The sequence below is a fragment of the Ranitomeya variabilis genome, chromosome 1 (genome assembly GCF_051348905.1).
Source record: "Ranitomeya variabilis isolate aRanVar5 chromosome 1, aRanVar5.hap1, whole genome shotgun sequence".
Classification (NCBI taxonomy): Eukaryota; Metazoa; Chordata; class Amphibia; order Anura; family Dendrobatidae; genus Ranitomeya; species Ranitomeya variabilis.
In genome coordinates this window covers 481,388,908-481,409,153 of record NC_135232.1, presented here as the reverse complement: position 1 = coordinate 481,409,153, position 20,246 = coordinate 481,388,908, and the positions used below count along the sequence as shown (strand labels likewise).

The window sequence follows — 20,246 nt, the reverse complement described above, 5'->3', positions numbered from 1 at the left end:
GGACGCATGATTCCATGGATTTTATTTCAGATCTTCCTGTTTCTCAAAGGATGTCGGTCATCTGGGTGGTTTGTGATCGCTTCTCTAAAATGGTCCATTTGGTACCCTTGCCTTAATTGCCTTCTTCCTCTGATTTGGTTCCATTATTTTTCCAACATGTGGTTCGTTTGCATGGCATTCCGGAGAACATCGTGTCTGACAGAGGTTCCCAGTTTGTTTCAAGGTTTTGGCGTTCCTTTTGTGCTAAGATGGGCATTGATTTGTCTTTTTCTTCGGCTTTCCATCCTCAGACAAATGGCCAAACCGAACGAACCAATCAGACTTTGGAAACCTATCTGAGATGCTTTGTTTCTGCGGATCAGGATGATTGGGTGACCTTCTTGCCATTGGCTGAGTTCGCCCTTAATAATCGGGCCAGTTCGGCTACTTTGGTTTCGCCTTTTTTTTGTAATTCTGGTTTTCATCCTCGTTTTTCTTCAGGGCAGGTTGAGCCTTCGTACTGTCCTGGTGTGGATTCTGTGGTGGACTGGTTGCAGCAAATTTGGACTCATGTGGTGGACAATTTGACCTTGTCCCAAGAGAAGGCTCAACGTTTCGCTAACCGCCGTCGCCGTGTTGGTCCCCGACTTCGTGTTGGGGATTTGGTTTGGTTATCATCTCGTTATGTTCCTATGAAGGTTTCTTCTCCTAAGTTTAAGCCTCGTTTCATTGGTCCTTATAAGATTTCTGAAATTCTTAATCCTGTATCATTTCGTTTGGCCCTTCCTGCTTCTTTTGCCATCCATAATGTGTTCCATAGGTCGTTGCTGCAGAGATATGTGGCGCCTATGGTTCCCTCCGTTGATCCTCCTGCTCCGGTGTTGGTCGAGGGGGAGTTGGATTATGTGGTGGAGAAGATTTTGGATTCTCGTATTTCGAGACGAAAACTTCAGTACTTGGTCAAATGGAAGGGCTATGGTCAGGAGGATAATTCCTGGGTTGTTGCCTCTGATGTCCATGCTGCCGATTTAGTTTGTGCCTTTCATTTGGCTTGTCCTGATCGGCCTGGGGGCTCTGGTGAGGGTTCGGTGACCCCTCCTCAAGGGGGGGGGTACTGTTGTGAATTCCGTTCTCGAACTCCCTCCTGTGGTCATGAATGGTACTTCGGTGAGTTCTGTCCGTGGACTCCCTCTGGTGGCTGTGAGTGGAGCTGCTGGTTCTGAGATTCCTTCCCCACCTGCCCTCGTTTAGGGCTAACCTGGATTCTCTATTTAACTCCACTCAGATCGTTACTCCATGCCAGCTGTCAATGTTCTAGTACTGGTTCAGATCTCTCCTGGATCTTTCTGAGGACCTGTCTACTCCAGCGAAGCTAAGTTCCTGCTTGTTCATTTGTTACATATGGTTTTTCTTGCCAAGTTCTAGTCCAGCTTGCTATCATGAAACTGCCTGGCTAGCTGGAAGCTCTGGGGGTGCAGAGTGGCACCACCGCACCGTGAGTCGGTGCGGGGGTATTTTTTGCACACTCTGCGTGGTTTTGTAGTTTTTTGTGTTGACCGCAAAGATCCCTTTTCTATCCTCAATCTGTTTAGTTAGACTGGCCTCCCTTTGCTAAAGCCTATTTCATCCTGTGTTTGTGATTTCCTCTTAACTCACAGTCAATACTTGTGGGGGGCTGCTTTTACCTTTGGGAAATTTCTCTGAGGCAAGTGAGGCTTTGTTTCCTTTCTTTAGGGGTAGTTAGCTCTTAGGCTGTGAAGAGGCGTCTAGGCGGAGTCAGGCACGCTCCACGGCTATTTCTAGTTGTGTTGATAGGAGTAGGGTTTGCGGTCAGCAGAGTTCCCATTTCCCCAGAGCTCGTCCCGATTCCGTGTTTAACTATCAGGTCATTCCTGGTGCACCTAACCACCAGGTCCAACACTTGCCCCACATAATGCTGCACAAATGTTATGGCCCCATAGATGCTCCATACAGACACTTGCCCCATATAGTGCTGCACAAACGTTGATTATGGCCCCATACAGACACTTGCCCCATATAGTGGTGCACAAACGTTATGGCCCCATAAAGATGCTCTATACAGACACTTGCCCCATATAGTGCTGCACAAACGTTATGGCCCCATAGATGCTCCATACAGACACTTGCCCCATTTGCTGTTGCTGCGATAAAAAGAAAAAAAAAAAAATCACATACTCACCTCTCAGGCCCCCGACACTTTCAATATTCACCTGACTTCGTTCCGGCGCCACTCCATCTTCAGCGTCTTCTGCACTGACGTTCAGGCAGAGGGCATGCACTAACCACGTCATCGCGCCCTCTGACCTGAGCGTCACAGCAGAAGACGCTGAAGACGGAGCGGCGCCGGAACGGGGAGCAGGTGAATATCGCGCAGCGCTGCGCTCCCCGTTATACTCACCTGCTCCTGGCGCGGTCCCTGCACGTCCCTGGTTCCCCGGCGCTGCTGCTTCTCCCTGTACTGAGCGGTCACCGTTACCGCTCATTACAGTAATGAATATGCAGCTCCACCCCTATGGGAGGTGGAGCCGCATATTCATTACTGTAATGAGCTGTACCATGTGACCACTTAGTACAGGAAGAAGCAGCAGCGCCGGGGAAGCCAGGGACCTGCAGGGACCGCGCCAGGAGCAGGTTGGTATAATTAGACAGCCCCCGCTCCCCCTCCCCTGCCGACCCCTGGGTATGACTCGAGTATAAGCCGAGAGGGTGACTTTCAGCCCAAAAAAATGGGCTGAAAATCTCGGCTTATACTCGAGTATATACGGTACTTTATCCCATAAATTTAATTTATGCCTATATTTTTCTCATTTCACCAACTTAAACTATTAGTGCTGATGCATCACATACAAATCGGCTTACATTACATGTTTAAATATTTTTGTAACAAAAAAGGTAAAAAGACAAGGGGGTGAATACTTTCGTATGCCACTGTATACGATTGGAGGCCACACAGAATGTCATCATGGGATACATGGTTCTACACTGCAAGTTGTGCACACCTGTCCTGAAGACAAACTACCAGTAACAAATCCACAAGATATACAGGTGTTTTTCACAATATTAGAATATCATCAAAAAGTTAATTTATTTCAGTTCTTCAATACAAAAAGTGAAACTCCTATTATATAGAGTCATTACAAACAGAGTGATCTATTTCAAGTGTTTATTTCTGTTAATATTGATGATTATGGCTTACAGCCAATGAAAATCCAAAAGTCATTATTTCAGTAAATTAGAATAATTAAGAAAAAACACCTGCAAAGGCTTCCTAAGCTTTAAAAAGGTACCTTGGTCTGTTTCAGTAGGCTCCACAATCTTGGGGAAGATTGCTGACTTGACAGATGTCCAGAAGGCAGTCATTGACACACTCCACAGGGAAGGTAAATGATGCATTTCATTTGGAAATCAAGGTCCTGGAGTCTGGAGGAAGAGTGGAGAGGCACACAATCCAAGCTGTTTGAGGTCTAGTGTGAAGTTTCCACAATAAGTGATGGTTTGGTGAGCCATGTGATCTGCTGGTGTAGGTCCTCTGTGTTTTATCAAGATCAAAGTCAGCACAGCCGTCTACCAGGAAATTTTAGAGCACTTCATGCTTCCCTCTACCGACAAGCTTTTTGGAGATGGACATTTCAGTCTCCAGCAAGACTTGACACCTGTCCACACTGCCAAAAGTACCAATACCTGGTTTAAAAACAACCGTATCACTGTGCTTGATTGGCCAGAAAACTCACCTGACCTTAACCCCATAGAGAATCTATGGGGTATTGTCTAGAGGAAGATGAGACACCAGACCCAGCAATGCAGATGAGCTGAAGGCTGCTATCAAACCAACCTGGGCTTCCGTAACACCTCAGCAGTGCCACAGGCTGATCTCCTCCATGACACGCCACATTGTTGCAGTAATTGATGCAAAAGGAGCCCCAACCAAGTATTGAGTGCATTTACTGAACATACATTTCAGTAGGCCAACATTTTGGATCTGAAAATCATTTTTCAAGCTGATGTTAAAGTATTTTAATGTAAGCTAGGTTCACATCACGTTTGTGCCATCCGTTTACCGTATCTGTTAAACGGATGCGCTAACGCTGATGCCCAAATCCTTTTTTTTTCTACGATTGCGCTAACGTATGGTAGCATTGCGTTGGCATGCGTTAGTAATAGGGGTCTATGCACAGCAAAGGCATCAGTTCGCTGTGCATTAGACCTAAAGTACCCGAAAACGAGGTAGAGTACATTCGAGGGTGCATCACAAAGTAATGCATCATCGCTAACGCATGCCAATTTTGACATGCGTTAGGATGCGTTACGATAATGGATGGCAATAGCTGCTTTAACGGATCCGTTACATTGCGTTAGTGCCGCTTAGCAACGGTTCCGTTAAACGGATGGCACCTAACGCGATGTGAACCTAGCCTTACTGAGGTAAAGACTTTTGGGTTTTCATTGGCTGTAATCATATCATCAACATCAACAGAAATAAATACTTGAAAAAGATCACTCTGTTTGTAAGGATTATATATGATATATGAGTTTCACTTTTTGTATTGAAGAACTGAAATAAATGAACTGTTTGATGATATTCTAATTTATTGAGAAGCACCTGTATTACCCACCTCCTGTATTTTAACTCCTTGGCGTTACAGCCAGTTTTAGCGACCATGCCAATTTTTTTCTCAGATGTGAGGTACGTTGGATTCTATCATTTGAGATCTGAATTGAGATCTGAATTTGAAATATGACTATAGTTATTTTTATTAACCACATGCTCACATTGTACTCTTATGCACCCAAACAGTGTAACAATTTTTTTATTTTATTAAAAAATTTTGGGGCCAGATTCATCAAGTCCAACGTTGTTCATGCCGACCTTGATGAGGGGGTGTGCTAGAGTCAGATGCTCATGATTCATGAAAAGTTACATGCCTCTTCATGAATCTGAAGCATCTGACGAACGGAGTGAACCTCTATGCGGCACAGATTTCTGGGAGTAGGGAACTCCACAGCTCGTCATGAAATAAACAAGTTGTGGCGTAACACCCTTGCAGCATCCCCATTTCACCCATTTTGATGGATCTGGGAGAATTGGTTGTGAAGCCACCAAAAGTCGCAATCTTCTGGCATAACGCCGAGTTGCGACTAACTTTTGTGACTTTTAAAAGCTTTTGCGACAGAATTCTGGAGTATAAGCTTTGATTAATTGGGCCCATTGACTTTTATGGGTATTTCTAACTTACGGTATAATACCATTAAAAGAGAATTGATACTATACATATGAGTAATAACTTTTCTGTCCCCCAGAATTTTGCTTAAACATTACTTTGTATACCTATGTTAGTTAGTATAGTAATAAGACTCTTAATTGACGTCTTGCATGTTGGGATTATGCAATAAGTAAAAGTTGTTCTCCCACTTCAACCGCTTTTTTTAAATTTATTTAGAAAAATGTTTTTATGAGGGTATTGAGTTTTGGATCATGCTTGAATTTCACTATTCCTTACCAAATTGTCACTTCAGAGAGAAAAAGGACTAGAACTCTAGTGCCACCTATTGGAAGAAGCAATCCTGAAAGTCAATGTCGACCCTTTAACGAGCCTTGTAACATGACTTAGGATAAAAGCCAAAACTAGAATCTCAATTTGTAGACACTGTGTTTTGGGGGTACTGCCCCTCATCTATTCCCTACCAGCATGGATATGGCAGACTTGTTCAGAAAATGACCTCACCCTCAAAATTGTATTGAACCAAGATTTCTAGAAGAAAAATGGACTCTGTTGCCAACCAATCACAGTACATCTGCAAACTGAGAAATTGATATGATTTGGCCGTGTAATGGTTAAGCATATGCTCAAAGGCACAAGGCTTGTCGCCTCAACGACCATATAAACGATTGTTTCAGGTCATTGCCTAGTGTAAAAATGTTTAGCAACCGAAGGGTAAGCGACGAGTCACTCCATTATTGCTGATCGCATTGTTTTTGCGGACCTCAAGATCAGTTGGTTGGCAGTACAGCCACCTCTGTAAATAGATGATGTGCTCCTGACAATGGGTAAGAGGACTTTTAATCTAGGATTTGAACCTTTTCTAAAATTACTGAGAAGAAGGAAGGGACCAATAACAGCTGATTTACCAAGAAATTCCGTCATAAGTAGCCCAACTGGACTGGGCACATATAGAAGGTTTAATACATTTCAGCCTGTGGAATAAATTTGTTTTATAAAGTTAGGAGAATTTAAATAAATATTTAGCTAAAAAGCTATTTTTTTTTATTTTCTAACCACACAAACTAGGACAATTTTAATCAAAAGTAAAATCAGTCCATGAGGCGATGGGAGAAAATCTAATCATCAGCCGAAAGTGATGCACTGTCGACAAAGCTCATGAAATTATCCAAACCTCTGAAGTGCATCTAATAGAACAATACTGCAGCAAACATTGAAGTATAGTAATATACTCTTAAAATAAAGCATACTTAAAAGGAGTTTTCTGGGCTTACAGTAAATTTGTGCAGCCACTGTTACTCACCTGTCCCAGCACCAAAACTGGGCCCTGCTCTCGTCTCCTATATTTGATTTAAAGGGAACCTGTCACCAGGTTTGGCCATCACCATTCAGGGCTGCTAGACAGCATTCTATTATGATGTATACCTGCCTCAACCTGTAAGAGAAGAAAAAGACCTTTTATTATACTCACTTGAGAAGTGGTCCAGTCCAAGGGGTGTCGCTCTTCTTGGTCCGGCGCCTCTCATCTTCTTGCGATGCCGTCCTCCTGCTTGCTTCGTGTGAATCCCTGCATCATCCACACAGGCTCCCCGAAACCACACTCCTGCGCAGGCGTACTTATATGCCCTGTTGAGGGCCGAGCAAAGTCCTGCAATGCACACTGCAGTACCTTGATTTGAAGGCAGACCTGCATAGGAGTGTGAGGAGACACTGTGGATGATACAGGGACGCGTCAACCACACAAACCAAAAAGGAGGACTGTGATCGTAAGACAGGAGGCGCCGGACTAAGAAAAGAGACACGCCTCTGACCTGAGCGCCCTGCAGGTGAGTATAATAAAAAGGTCTTTTTCTTCTCTTACAGGTTGAGGTCATAATAAAAGTTATTTTTCTTCTCTTGCAGGTCGGATTGGGGCTTATACACAGCATTATAGAATGCTGTATATAAGCCCTGAAAGTGGGTGGCCGTAACTCGTATCGGCAAAACCTGGTGACAGGTTCCCTTTAATCAGCTATCATGTGCCCTTGACAGCTGCGGGTGGAGCGGCATTTAACATGCGCCAGCAGGGGGCGCGTCATTTCATGTGCCTGTGATGTGATCGCAGGGTGCTGATGGGTTGCCATGACATGCTGAAGACCCGCGTCCCTGTCATGACAATTCTCCTGTGAAGACATCCTGCACCTGGTGTTCATAGGCAATCATAATTTTCATTATACATAGCCATGCTGATGCACTCCTATTTACTCTGCTCAAAAAAAATTAAGGGAACACTTAACCAACAGAATCAAAGTAAATCAAACTTCTGTGAAATCAAACTGTCCACTTAGGAAGCAACACTGTTTGACAATCAATTTCACATGCTGTTATGCAAATGGAATAGACAACAAATGGAAATTATTGGCAATTATAAAGACACAATAAAGGAGTGGCTCTGCAGGTGGGGACCACAGACCACATCTCAGTACCAATGTTTTCTGGCTGATGTTTTGGTCACTTTTGAATGTTGGTTGTGCTTTCACACCCGTGGTAGCATGAGAGGAATCTACAACCCACACAAGTGGCTCAGGTAGTGCAGCTCATCCAGGATGGCACATCAATGCGAGCTGTGGCAAGGTGGTTTGCTGTGTCTGTCAGCATAGTGTCCAGAGGCTGGAGGTGCTACCGGAAGACAGGCCAGTACACCAGGAGATGTGGAGGGGGCCGTAGGAGGGCAACAACCCAGCAGCAGGACCGCTACCTCAGCCTTTGTGTAAGGAGGAACAGGAGGAGCACTGACAGAGCCCTGCAAAATTATGGGGGTTGTGTTCACAGCCCAACACCGTTCAGGACGCTTGGCATTTGCCACAGAACACCAGGAATAGCAAATTCACCACTGGCACCCTGTGCTCTTCACAGATGAAAGCAGGTTCACACTGAGCACATGTGACAGACGTGACAGAGTCTGGAGACGACGTGGAGAGCGATCTGCTGCCTACAACATCCTTCAGCATGACCGGTTTGGCAGTGGGTCAGTAATGGTGTGGGGTGGCATTTCTTTGGAGGGCTGCACAGACCTCCATGTGCTTGCCAGAGGTAGCCTGACTGCCATTAAGTACCGAGATGAGATACTCAGACCCCTTATGAGAACATATTCTGGTGTGGCTGGCCCTGGGTTCCTCCTAATGCAGGACAATGCCAGACCTCATGTGGCTGGAGTACGTCAGCAGTTCCTGCAAGATGAAGGTATTGAAGCTATGGACTGGCCCGCCCATTCCGCAGACCTGAATCCGATTGAACACATCTGGGACATCATGTCTCACCCCATCCACCAACGTCACGTTGCACCATAGACTATCCAGGAGTTGGCGGATGCTTTAGTCCAGGTCTGGAAGGAGATCCCTCAGGAGACCATCCGCCGCCTCATCAGGAGCAGGCCCAGGCATTGTAGGGAGGTCACACAGGCACGTGAAGGCCACACACTACTGAGCATCATTTCCTTGTCTTGAGGCATTTCCACTGAAGTTGGGTCAGCCTGTAGCTTCATTTTCCACTTTGATTTTGAGCATCATTCCAACTCCAGACCTCCATGGTATATTAGTTGTGATTTACATTGATAACTTTTAGGTTTTATTGTTCTCAACACATTCCACTATGTAATGAATAAAGATTTGCAACTGGAATATTTCATTCAGTGATATCTAGGATGTGGGATTTTAGTGTTACCTTTTATTTTTTTGAGCAGTGTATATCACAAGAGATCAAATGATCGCAGCTTTAAATTCCCTTCAAATACAGTAAAAAAAATTTAAATGTGAAACATCACCACCACAAAAGTTCCAATTACCCCACTTCTAACCTATTAAAAAAAAAAAATACACGTAACGTATATACTCGAGTATAAGCCGAGAATTTCAGCCCATTTTTTAAGGCTGAAATTGCCCCTCGGCTTATACTCAAGTCATTCCCAGGGGTCGGCAGGGAAGGGGGAGCGGCAGCTGTCTAATAATACTCACCTGCTCCTGGCGCGGTCCCTGGACGTCCCTCGTTCTCCGGGCGCTGACAGCTTCTTCCTGTATTGAGCGGTCACGTGGTACTGCTCATTACAGTAATGAATATGGACCCCACTCCAATAGGGGTGGAGCCACATATTCATTACTGTAATGAGCGGTACCATGTGTCACACAGAAGGTGTCTGTGTCTTCTGCGTCCTCTGCAGTGACGCTCAGGTTAGAGGGCGCGATGACGCAAATAGTGTGCGCGCCGCCCTCTGCCTGAGCGCCAGTGCGGAGGATGGGGAAGACACAGCAGCGCCGACGATGGAACTCGGACAGGTGACTAACAAGTGCCGGGGGCCTGAGCGATGAGAGGTATGTGATTTTTTTTTTTTTTTTTTTTTAAATCGCAGCAACAGCATTTGGGGCAAATATCTCTATGGAGCATCTTATGGGGCCACAATCAGCATTTGTGCAGCATTATATGGGGCAAATGTGTCTATGGAGCATCTTATGGGGTCATAATCAACATTAGTGCAGCATTATATGGGGCATATTTTAATATGGAGCATCTTATGGGGCCCATCATAAACAGTATGGAGCATTATATGGGGGGTATTTTGTATGGAGCATTATATGGGGCCCATCATGAACTGTATGGAGCATTATATGGGGCTCCTGATTGAATATGGATATTCAAAAACACTTAACCTACTGATGTCTCAATTAATTTTACTTTTATTGGTGTCTATTTTTATTTTTGACATTTACCAGTAGCTGCTGCATTTCCCACCCTAGGCTTATACTCGAGTCATTAAGTTATCCCAGTTTTTCGTGGCAAAATTAGGGGTCTCTGCTTATACTCGGGTCGGCTTATACTATCAAAATATGAAATCATTTAATCCAATTGGTAAACAGGGTAACGAGAAAAAAAAATTGATATATGATATGATATTACAGAATTACTTTTTTTTTTAGTCACATCACCACATCTCTCCAAAATGGTGTCAGTAAAAACTTCAGCTCAGGGCGCAAAAAATGAGCTCTCACACAGCCCCACATCAATGGCAATTGAAAGTGTTTCAGGTCTTGAAACATGGCTACAAAAAAAAACAAAACTGAATGTTTGACATAGGTGTAATCATACAGACCTGGAGAATCATATTGCCAGGTCAGTTTTGCTGTTTAGTGAACACGGTAAATGAAAAACTCCAAAACAATGGAATTGCCCTATTTTTTTTGCAATTTCAACATATGTGGAATTTTTTTTCACGCTTTTCAGAGCATCACATGAGAAAATGAATGGTATCATTCAAATGTACAATTTGTCCCATAAAAAAAAAACACAGTTAAGTGGATAAAGAAAAAGAAAAAAAAAAAGTTATGACTCTTGGAAAACAGGGGAGGAAAAAACAAAAATGGAAAAAAACAAAAAAACTAAACGGAAACTGGCCCTTTCATAAAGGAATTAAATGGAATTGGTCACCAGGATCTTGCCATCTAATTTGAGAGCAGCATGATGTAGCGACAGAGACCCTGATTCCAGTGATGTGTCACTTATTGTGCTGCTTGCTGCAAATTTGATAAAATCACTGATAAGCAGGAGATTATAACTAGGGGACTAGTAAACCTGCTGCCAGGTAGTTAAGCATATTAGGGAGCACTGTATTACCCCGCTCTCTGATTGGCAGCTTTCTATGTACACGGTGCATGAGTGGTGGGGGAGGGGTTACATAGAGCTCAAGGGTCAGTGAACTGCTATATCTGCAGAAGATTAAACAGTGATTTTATCAAAATCACAGCATGTATCCCAGTACGTGATACATTGCTGGAATCAGTGTCTCAGCCCCTACATCATGCTGCTCTCATATGGGGTAGCAAAAATCTGACAACAGATTCCCCTTATGGCTGTCTCAGACAGCCATGTTCTGTCTCAGTATTAAATAGGCTGTGAATTCAGTTGCATGTGTCCTTTTGGCGTTTGTCTCACCCTCCATTACTCTCAGCTGGCTAACCATCTCTTCAGCAAATTCCAGCCTGTTTACCAACCATCTGCTTTTACTTCCTGGCTTAGACATGCAGTTAACCACTTTTCTGCTGTAAGCATTACAAACCATCCTCTGTTATACAGATGCCACACTCTGTTGGAGCAGTGTTGTGTGTCCTTTCTGCTAGAAAGTATCCAGCTTTCTTGTTCAGAACTTCTGCCAGAGGTTAACCATTTGTCATCTGCTGACGACACACAACACTACCACTAACCATATGTTTGATGCAAGTCCTGGACTAAATCCACACTCCTGGCCCTATCTGTATTGGGGATTCCTTCTAAGCTCGTCTGAATGTCATCAGCAGTCCTGGTCCTCACTGATCCACGTGCCATCCTACTTATACCATAGCCTTCTCTCCATGTTGTACACCCTGACCTACAGCTTAAAGAACCCACCTCACCAGCTGAGCCCATAGCATACTCTATGTGGACTGCAGATTAACGAACCCCTACAGTGTGCATTACAACCAGTCAGAATTCCGCTCAAATGCCAGATTGAGAGGGTAATCATGTTACTCCTCAGCTTCACTCAATGTTCTACTGAGACAAGTAGATTAGATTCTAGTCGGCACAACATGACCACCGCTATATATGGAAATCTGAGGGGAATCCTGCAAGTGTGCGTAACACACGTAGTCAAAACTATGCTAATCTGAAGTCATATAGAGTGACTTCACAGATCTACCTCAAACCTGGAAAACCCCTTTAAATACTGTAATACACCATGTACATTTTTCCTATAGAAAATACCAAACCAAAGGGACTAGAAGTAAATATGGCTCTTATACATACTTTTTACTTTATATGCCTTGTCACAGAGATGGCATTTGTGAGGTCTGTCATCAGAGTGGTAGGCACTGTGGTCATGTAACTTCTTAAGAGTAGTCAGTTCCTTCCCACATTGGTCACATTGGTAACACTTCTTGTCATGGTGGCTTGACTGGTGCAAAGACAGCTGACAACTTAAAAGTGAGCAAGAAAAGAAACACTTTACAAAATTTCATAAAGACAGAAATGTTGCTATACTAATTGCAGATTCATTATTTTATACTACTGCTACCACCCAAATGCCATTCAGCAACCCAAGGTCCATTTTATTCACTCATGTTTTGAAGAAAACAGCGAATCTCCAATACAGCATTTCTTTTAGTAGCCATTACATTTTACAAATATACTGTACAGTCATGGACAAAAATTGAGAATGAGACAAATATTAATGTTTCCAAAGTCTACTGCTTCACTTTTTCTAATGGCAATTTGCATATACTCCTGAATGTCAGAGTGATCAGCTTAACAGCAATTACTGTACTTGCAAAGTCAATATTTGCCCAGAAAATGAACTTTAACCCCCAAAACACATTTCAACATCATTGCAGTCCTGCCTTAAAAGGAGCAGCTAACATCGTTTTAGTGATTGATCCATTAACACAGGTGTGGGTGTTGATGAGGACAGGGCTGGCAATCAATCAGTCATGATTAAGTAAGAATGACATCACTGGACACTTTAAAAGGAGGCTGGTGCTTGGTATCATTGTTTCTCTTCAGTTAACCATGGTTATCTCTAAAGAAACACGTGCAGCCATCATTGCACGGCACAAAAATGGCCTAACAGGGAAGAGTATCGCAGATACAAAGATTGCCCCTCAGTCAACAATCCATAACATCATCAAGAACTTCAAGGAGAGAGCTTCCATTGTTGTCAAAAAGGCTCCAGGGCGCCCAAGAAAGACCAGCAAGCGCCAGGACCGTATCTTAAAACTGTTTCAGCTGCGGGATCGGACTCCCAGCAGTGCCGAGCTTGCTCAGGAATGGCAGCAGGCTGGTGTGAGTGCTTCTGCACGCACTGTGAGGCGGAGACACTTTGAGCAAGGGCTGCTGGTTTCAAGGAGGGCAACAAAGAAGCCACTTCTCTCCCGAAAAAACATCAGGGACCTACTGATATTCTGCAAAAGGTACAGGGAGTGGACTGCTGAGGACTGGGGCAAAGTCATTTTCTCTGATGAATCCCCTTTTCGATTGTTTGGGACATCTGGAAAACAGCTTATTCGGAGAAGAAGAGGTAAGCGCTACCACCAGTCTTGTCTCATGCCAACTGTAAAGCATCCTGAAACCATTCATGTGTGGGGTTGCTTCTCAGCCAAGGGAATCGGCTCACTCACAGTCTTGCCTAAAAACACAGCCATGAATAAAGAATGGTACCAGAATGTCCTCCAAGAGCAACTTCTCCCAACCGTCCAAGAGCAGTTTGGCGCCCAACAATGCCTTTTCCAGCATGATGAAGCATCTTGCCATAAAGCAAAGGTGATAACTAAATGGCTCATGGAACAAAACAGAGATTTTGGGTCCATGGCCTGGAAACTCCCCAGATCTTAATCCCATTGAGAACTTGTGGTCAATCATCAAGAGACGGGTGGACAAACAAAAACCAACAAATTCTGGCAAAATGCAAGCATTGATTATGCAAGAATGGACTGCTATCAGTCAGGATTTGGTCCAGAAGTTCATTGAGAGCATGCCAGGGAGAATTGCAGTGGTCTTGAAGAAGAAGGGTCAACACTGCAAATATTGACTTGCTGCATTAACTCATTCTAACTGTCAATATAACCTATTGGTACTCATAATATGATTGCAATTATATTTCTGTATGTGATATAAACATCAGACAAACACTAATAAAAACCAGAGGGCAGCAGATCATGTGAAAATATAATTTTGGTGTCATTCTCAAAACTTTTGGCCATGACTGTATATAGTACAATTAGTTATACAAAGTCAGATAATGCAACAAAGTCTGGCAGGGAGGAATTAAACTCCTCATGCTAATTACTACAGCGCACCCCCATGATGCAGCAACACGTGTTTCTGGACTTCAAATCTCCTGAACTGATCCAACTTGACCTTAAATTGTACTCTTCACTCTGTGAATCACACACCAACTGTCTCTTAGCCCCAACTGATATTTCTTACTTAATGAGTGGCACTCTAGGCGCCAGACACCACTGATAGCTTTAGAGCCCATACTCAACGGCAAAGAAAATGGACGAACTCAATCCGATTTATAAAACTATTATTACCTATCTATCTATATATATATATTATGGTTTGCACTCTGACCAATGTTAAACTATGGGCCACAGCTCATCTGTGCTTTTTTTCTCAGCCAAAATTGGACTGAAAGAAAAAAAAAAAAAAAAAAAAAAGGGATCCCACTCCTTTTTTTCCCAAAAGGAACACATACATACATTACAGACCAAAAGTTTGGATACACCTTCTCATTTAAAGATTTTTCTGTATTTTCATGACTATGAAAATTGTACATTCACACTTGAAGGCATCAAAACTATGAATTGTCACATGTGGAATTATATACTTAACAAAAAAGTATGAAACAACTGAAAATATGTCTTATATTCTAGGTTCTTCAAAGTAGCCACCTTTTGCTTTGATGACTGCTTTGCACACTCTTGGCATTCTCTTGATGAGCTTCAAGAGGTAGTCACCGGGAATGGTCTTCCAACAATCTTGAAGGAGTTCCCAGAGATGCTTAGCACTTGTTGGCCCTTTTGCCTTCACTCTGCGGTCCAGCTCACCCCAAACCATCTCGATTGGGTTCAGGTCTGGTGACTGTGGAGGCCAGGTCATCTGGCGTAGCATCCCATCACTCTCCTTCTTGGTCAAATAGCCCTTACACAGCCTGGAGATGTGTTTGGGTTCATTGTGGGTGACTGATGATCCAACTAAAATGCAAACCGGATGGAATAGGATGGAATAGCATGCCGCTGCAAGATGCTGTGGTAGCCGTGCTGGTTCAGTATGCCTTCAATTTTGAATAAATCCCCAACAGTGTAACCAGCAAAGCACCCCCACACCATTCACACCTTTTCCTCCATGCTTCACGGTGGGAACCAGGCATGTAAAGTCCATCCGTTCACCTTTTCTGCGTCGCACAAAGACACGGTGGTTGGAACCAAAGATCTCAAATTTAGACTCATCAGACCAAAGCACAGATTTTCACTGGTCTAATATCAATTCCTTGTGTTCTTTAGCCCAAACAAGTCTCTTCTGCTTGTTGCCTGTCCTTAGCAGTGGTTTCCTAGCAGCTATTTTACCATGAAGGCCTGCTGCACAAAGTCTCCTCTTAACAGTTGTTGTAGAGATGTGTCTGCTGCTAGAACTCTGTGTGGCATTGACCTGGTCTCTAATCTGAGCTGCTGTTAACCTGCGATTTCTGAGGCTGGTGACTCGGATAAACTTACCCTCAGAAGCAGAGGTGACCCTTGGTCTTCCTTTCCTGGGGCGGTCCTTATGTGAGCCAGTTTCTTTGTAGCGCTTGATGGTTTTTGCCACTGCACTTGGGGACACTTTCAAAGTTTGCCCAATTTTTCGGACTCACTGACCTTCATTTCTTAAAGTAATGATGGCTACTCGCTTTTCGTTACTTAGCTGCTTTTTTATTGCCATAATAAAAATTCTAATAGTCAATTCAGTAGAACCATCAGCTGTATATCCACCAGACTTCTGCTCAACACAACTGATGGTCCCAACCCCATTTATAAGGCAAGAAATCCCACTTATTAAACCTGACAGGGCACACCTGTGAAGTGAAAACCATTCCCGATGACTACCTCTTGAAGCTCATCAAGAGAATGCCAAGAGTGTGCAAAGCAGTCATCAAAGCAAAAGGGGGCTACTTTGAAGAACCTAGAATATAAGACATAATTTTAGTTGTTTCACATTTTTTTGTTAAGTATATAATTCCACATGTGTTAATTCATAGTTTTGATGCCTTCAGTGTGAATGTACAATTTTCATAGTCATGAAAATACAAAAAAAATCTTTAAATGAGAAGGTGTGTCCAAACTTTTGGTCTGTACTGTATATACATACACACTAATATATTCACACATACACTAGTAGTGTATTTTTTGTATTATATTGTTTTTTACACATACATACATATACAGGTGCTTCTCACAGAATTACAATATTATCAAAAAGTTAATTTATTTCAGTTCTTCAATACAAAAAGTGAAACTCATTATATAGAGTCATTACAAACAGAGTGATGAATTTCAAGTGTTTATTTCTGTTAATTGCTTTTAAAATCCAAAATGTATGTTCAGTAAATGCACTCAATACTTGGTCAGGGCTCCTTTTGCATCAATGCTGTGAGGCTTTGATAGCAGCCTTCAGCTCATCTGCATTGTTGGGTCTGGTGTCTCATCTTCCTCTAGACAATATCTCATAGATTCTCTATGGGGTTAAGGTCAGACGAGTTTTCTGGCCAATCAAGCACAGTGATATTGTTGTTTTTAAACCAAGTCTTGGAACTTTTGGCAGTGTGGACAGGTGCCAAGTCCTGCTGGAGAATGAAATTTCCATCTCCAAAAAGCTTGTTGGCAGAGGAAAGCATAAAGTGCTCTAAAATTTCTTGGTAGACTTCTGCGCTGACTTTGATCTTGATAAAACACAGTGTACCTACACCAGCAGATGACATGGCTCCCCAAACCATCACTGATTGTGGAAACTTCACACTAGACCTCAAGCAGCTTGAGTTGTGTACCTCTCCACTCTTCCTCCAGACTCTGGGACCTTGATTTCCAAATGAAATGCAAAATTTACTTTCAACTGAAAACACCTTGGACCACAGAGCAACAGTCCAGTTCTCCTTGCCCCAGGTAAGATGCTTCTGGCATTGTTTATTGGTCATGAGTGGCTTGACACAAGGAATGCGACACTTGTAGCCCATGTCCTGGATATGTCTGTGTGTGATGGCTCATGAAGCAATGACTCCAGCAGCAGTCCACTCCTTGTGAATCTCCCCCAAATTTTTGAATGGCCTTTTCTTAACAATCCTTTCAAGGCTGAAGTTATCCCAGTTGCTTGTGCACGTTTTTCTACCGCACTTTTTCCTTCCACACAACTTTCCATCAATATGCTTGGATACAGCACTCTGAACAGCCAGCTTCTTTAGCAATGACCTTTTGTGGCTTACCCTCCCTGTGGAGTGTGTCAATGACTGCCTTCTGCACATCTGTCAAGTCAGCAGTCTTCCTCATGATCGTGGAGCCTACTGACAGACCAAGGGACCTTTTTAAACACTTAGGAAGCCTTTGCAGGTTTTTTCGTTAATTATTCAAATTTACTGAGATAATGACTTTTGGGTTTTCATTGTCTGTAAGCCATAATCATCAACATTAACAGAAATAAACACTTGAAATAGATCACTCTGTAATGACTATATAATATAGTCATTATATCACACTCCCCTCGATAAAACTAACGCGAAACGCGCGTCGGGGTGTCAGCACAGTCTTCAGGTATAGTACCCACGGACCACCAATGATTTGTTGATTTATTTAATCCATATTACTGCCATTTGTTCCGGACTTACTCCTTTTACCATTAAGGATATGCACACTGAGCACTTTAATCCTCCTGTTACGTGTTATGGAACCACTCAGCACCCAGAATATGTTGTGCAGTTATATGTATGAATAATAGGTTCCATGTGAGATGCATCAGCCCACAGGCTGCACCCCTGGGCAGAGGGGACAAGATATCCCCCTACTGTCCTCCCCCACCTTTGTAATTCCCACAGTAAATATCGGCAGGCTCCGGCCCCCTGCAGCTATTGTAATGTATGTCTGGCCTGCTGCTTTTCTATTGGCCTGCCCTCTGTATCTGTGTAATATATTTTGTGTCCTGTGAATAAAGTGTGTGAGACTGGAAATACGTGAAGCAGTCAGCTTTTATATGCTCTCATGTAATCAAGGAATTCCAGCCAGCGTCCTTCATTCAGACTCCAGCCAAAGCAAAGTGGACCTCATGAAACACGGGGTTGTACTGAAAGAGGTACCCCAGCTTGGTAGACCCCGTTACACTGGTGGCAGAAAGCGGGATGTGATACCCCTTCTACAGGAGGAAAGGAATGAATGGAAAACAACTACCAGAAGTTAAAGAGGACTACATTAAAAGATCTGGTGGAAGCCCGAGGGTTAATCGCCAGCAACAAAACAAAAGCGGATTTGATAGCAGCCATCATGGAACACGACAGTGCAGCGCCCTCCAATGTAAACGTGGAGGAGACTGAATTCCAGAGGGAGGTAAAGAACAGACTGGCGTTCTATGGCCCAAACCCTGCAGTAGAGATCATACGAGAGGTGATGGCTGATGTGCGTACTGATCTGAAGGAAAAGATGGCCGAGCGGATCAGGATAGAGCTAACCAAGATGGAGGTGGCAGAGCAGAGAGAGGAGAGTCAGCGAGCAGGGGGAGCTCTGGCCTCCAACCAGGTACCTTCAACAGTAAGCCACAAAAAGATCCAGTATAATGCCTTCCGACAGTTGGGGGAGGCAGAGGAAGACATTGATGGCTTTCTGCAGGACTTTGAGCGGCAGTGTGCCCTTCATCAAGTGAAGCCGGAGGAACGGGTTCAGATTCTGGCCAGCAAGCTGACAGGCCGGGCAGCGGACGCCTATCGCACGGTACCTGATGATGACTGTATGGACTATGAGCGGATCAAAGAAGCGCTGACTCCAGAGGCATACCACCAAAAGTTCTGTGGACTTCTAAAACGAGTAACCGATACCCACGCTGAATGGGCCTGTAAATTACGGCGGTCACTGCTACAGTGGGTACAAGGGAGCCAAGCAACCACTAAGGAGGATGTTCTCCAGCTCTTCTTGTTAGAACGATTCTTTAATGGACTAACCCCCGAGACACAGGAATGGCTTCGGGACAGACGGCCAATGACTCTTGAGGAAGCCGCTCGTCTGGCCGATGAACATCATGACGCCAGGAGGCCTCAGTTGTCCGGATCAAAGATGGTCACCAAGGGTCCACCCATGGACCTGGAGGGCCCCAAACCACCGAAGATTGTAGGGGGACCAGCTAGAAACCCGGCCTACCACAGTTCCCCTGGGGCGCGATGCCACACCTGCCGTCAGCTGGGGCCACCTGCAAAGACAATGTCCCAACTGGACTCAGCATACCCAGTAGCCAAGGGCGGGAACAGCTACCTTCAGCCGGGCCGCTGTACACTGCTACCAAGGCGAAGCTGACCCGGCATTGGGGGCTACCACTAACCAAGGGGTGGAAGAAATGGAGGAAGTGCTGCATGAAGTAGACCCAGTGCAGGCAGCCCGGGCAGATAATCGACAACAGCATCGACAGGTCGTGTGGGTTAATGGGAAACGCATGCAGGGACTAAGAGATTCCAGAGCAACTTTGACCCTTGTGAAGCCTCATCTCGTCCGGGACCAAGAGAAGACGGACCAGACAGTGGCAGTCCGTGTAGCAGGGGGAGCCATACATCGACTGCCCACTGCCAGGATTCACCTGAACTGGGGAGTCGGGGATGGCCTTGTTGAGGTCGGCTTGATGGAGGATTTGCCTGCAGACGTCTTGCTGGGAAATGACTTGGGGCCCATGTTGTCTGCCTTCTCGGTTGCCCCTCTGGCTGAGACATATCCTGTGACCACCCGGAGACAAGCTCGAGCTGCGGAGGCGGAATCACACTCAGAGGAGGCCCAGGTAAGACATCCCAGCCCTACACGTATTCCCATCGCCAGACTCATTTCTTGGGCCACCCCAGATGAATTTAAGAGGGAGTTACTTGAGGATCCTTCATTGGAGGGATATCGTGGGAAGGCACAGGAGGGGAGAGGGGTACTGGAAGGGGAACAGTTTATATGGAAGCAGGGACTCCTCTACCGGATCACAGAGCAGCACCACACAGGGACAAGCCCCACTATAAAACGACAGCTGGTAGTTCCCAAGAAGTATAGGCACTGTTACTGCGAATCTCTCATGACATACCCTTGGCCGGGCACTTCGGCGTCAGTCGCACCAGGCATCGTCTGACACAAAACTTCTTTTGGCCGGGGGTAACCTATGATGTTCGTCAGTACTGCCAGACCTGTGACAGTTGCCAGAGCATTGGCAAGAGGGGAGATTGATGCAAGGCCAAATTACGCCCCCTCCCCACGTACCCCAGCTTGGAAGACC

The 20,246-nt window shown here is 44.4% G+C and overlaps 1 protein-coding gene across 1 annotated transcript in view; it reads right to left on the bottom strand.

Moving 5' to 3' along the window:
- The window catches only part of LOC143765184 (uncharacterized), an 84,555-nt gene that overhangs the window by 36,616 nt on the left and 27,693 nt on the right, over positions 1–20,246 (bottom strand). Inside the window, exon 3 of the mRNA XM_077251609.1 lies at positions 12,030–12,199. Within this exon, the coding sequence (XP_077107724.1) occupies positions 12,030–12,199 (170 nt within the window). The remainder of the gene's footprint in view (positions 1–12,029; positions 12,200–20,246) is intronic.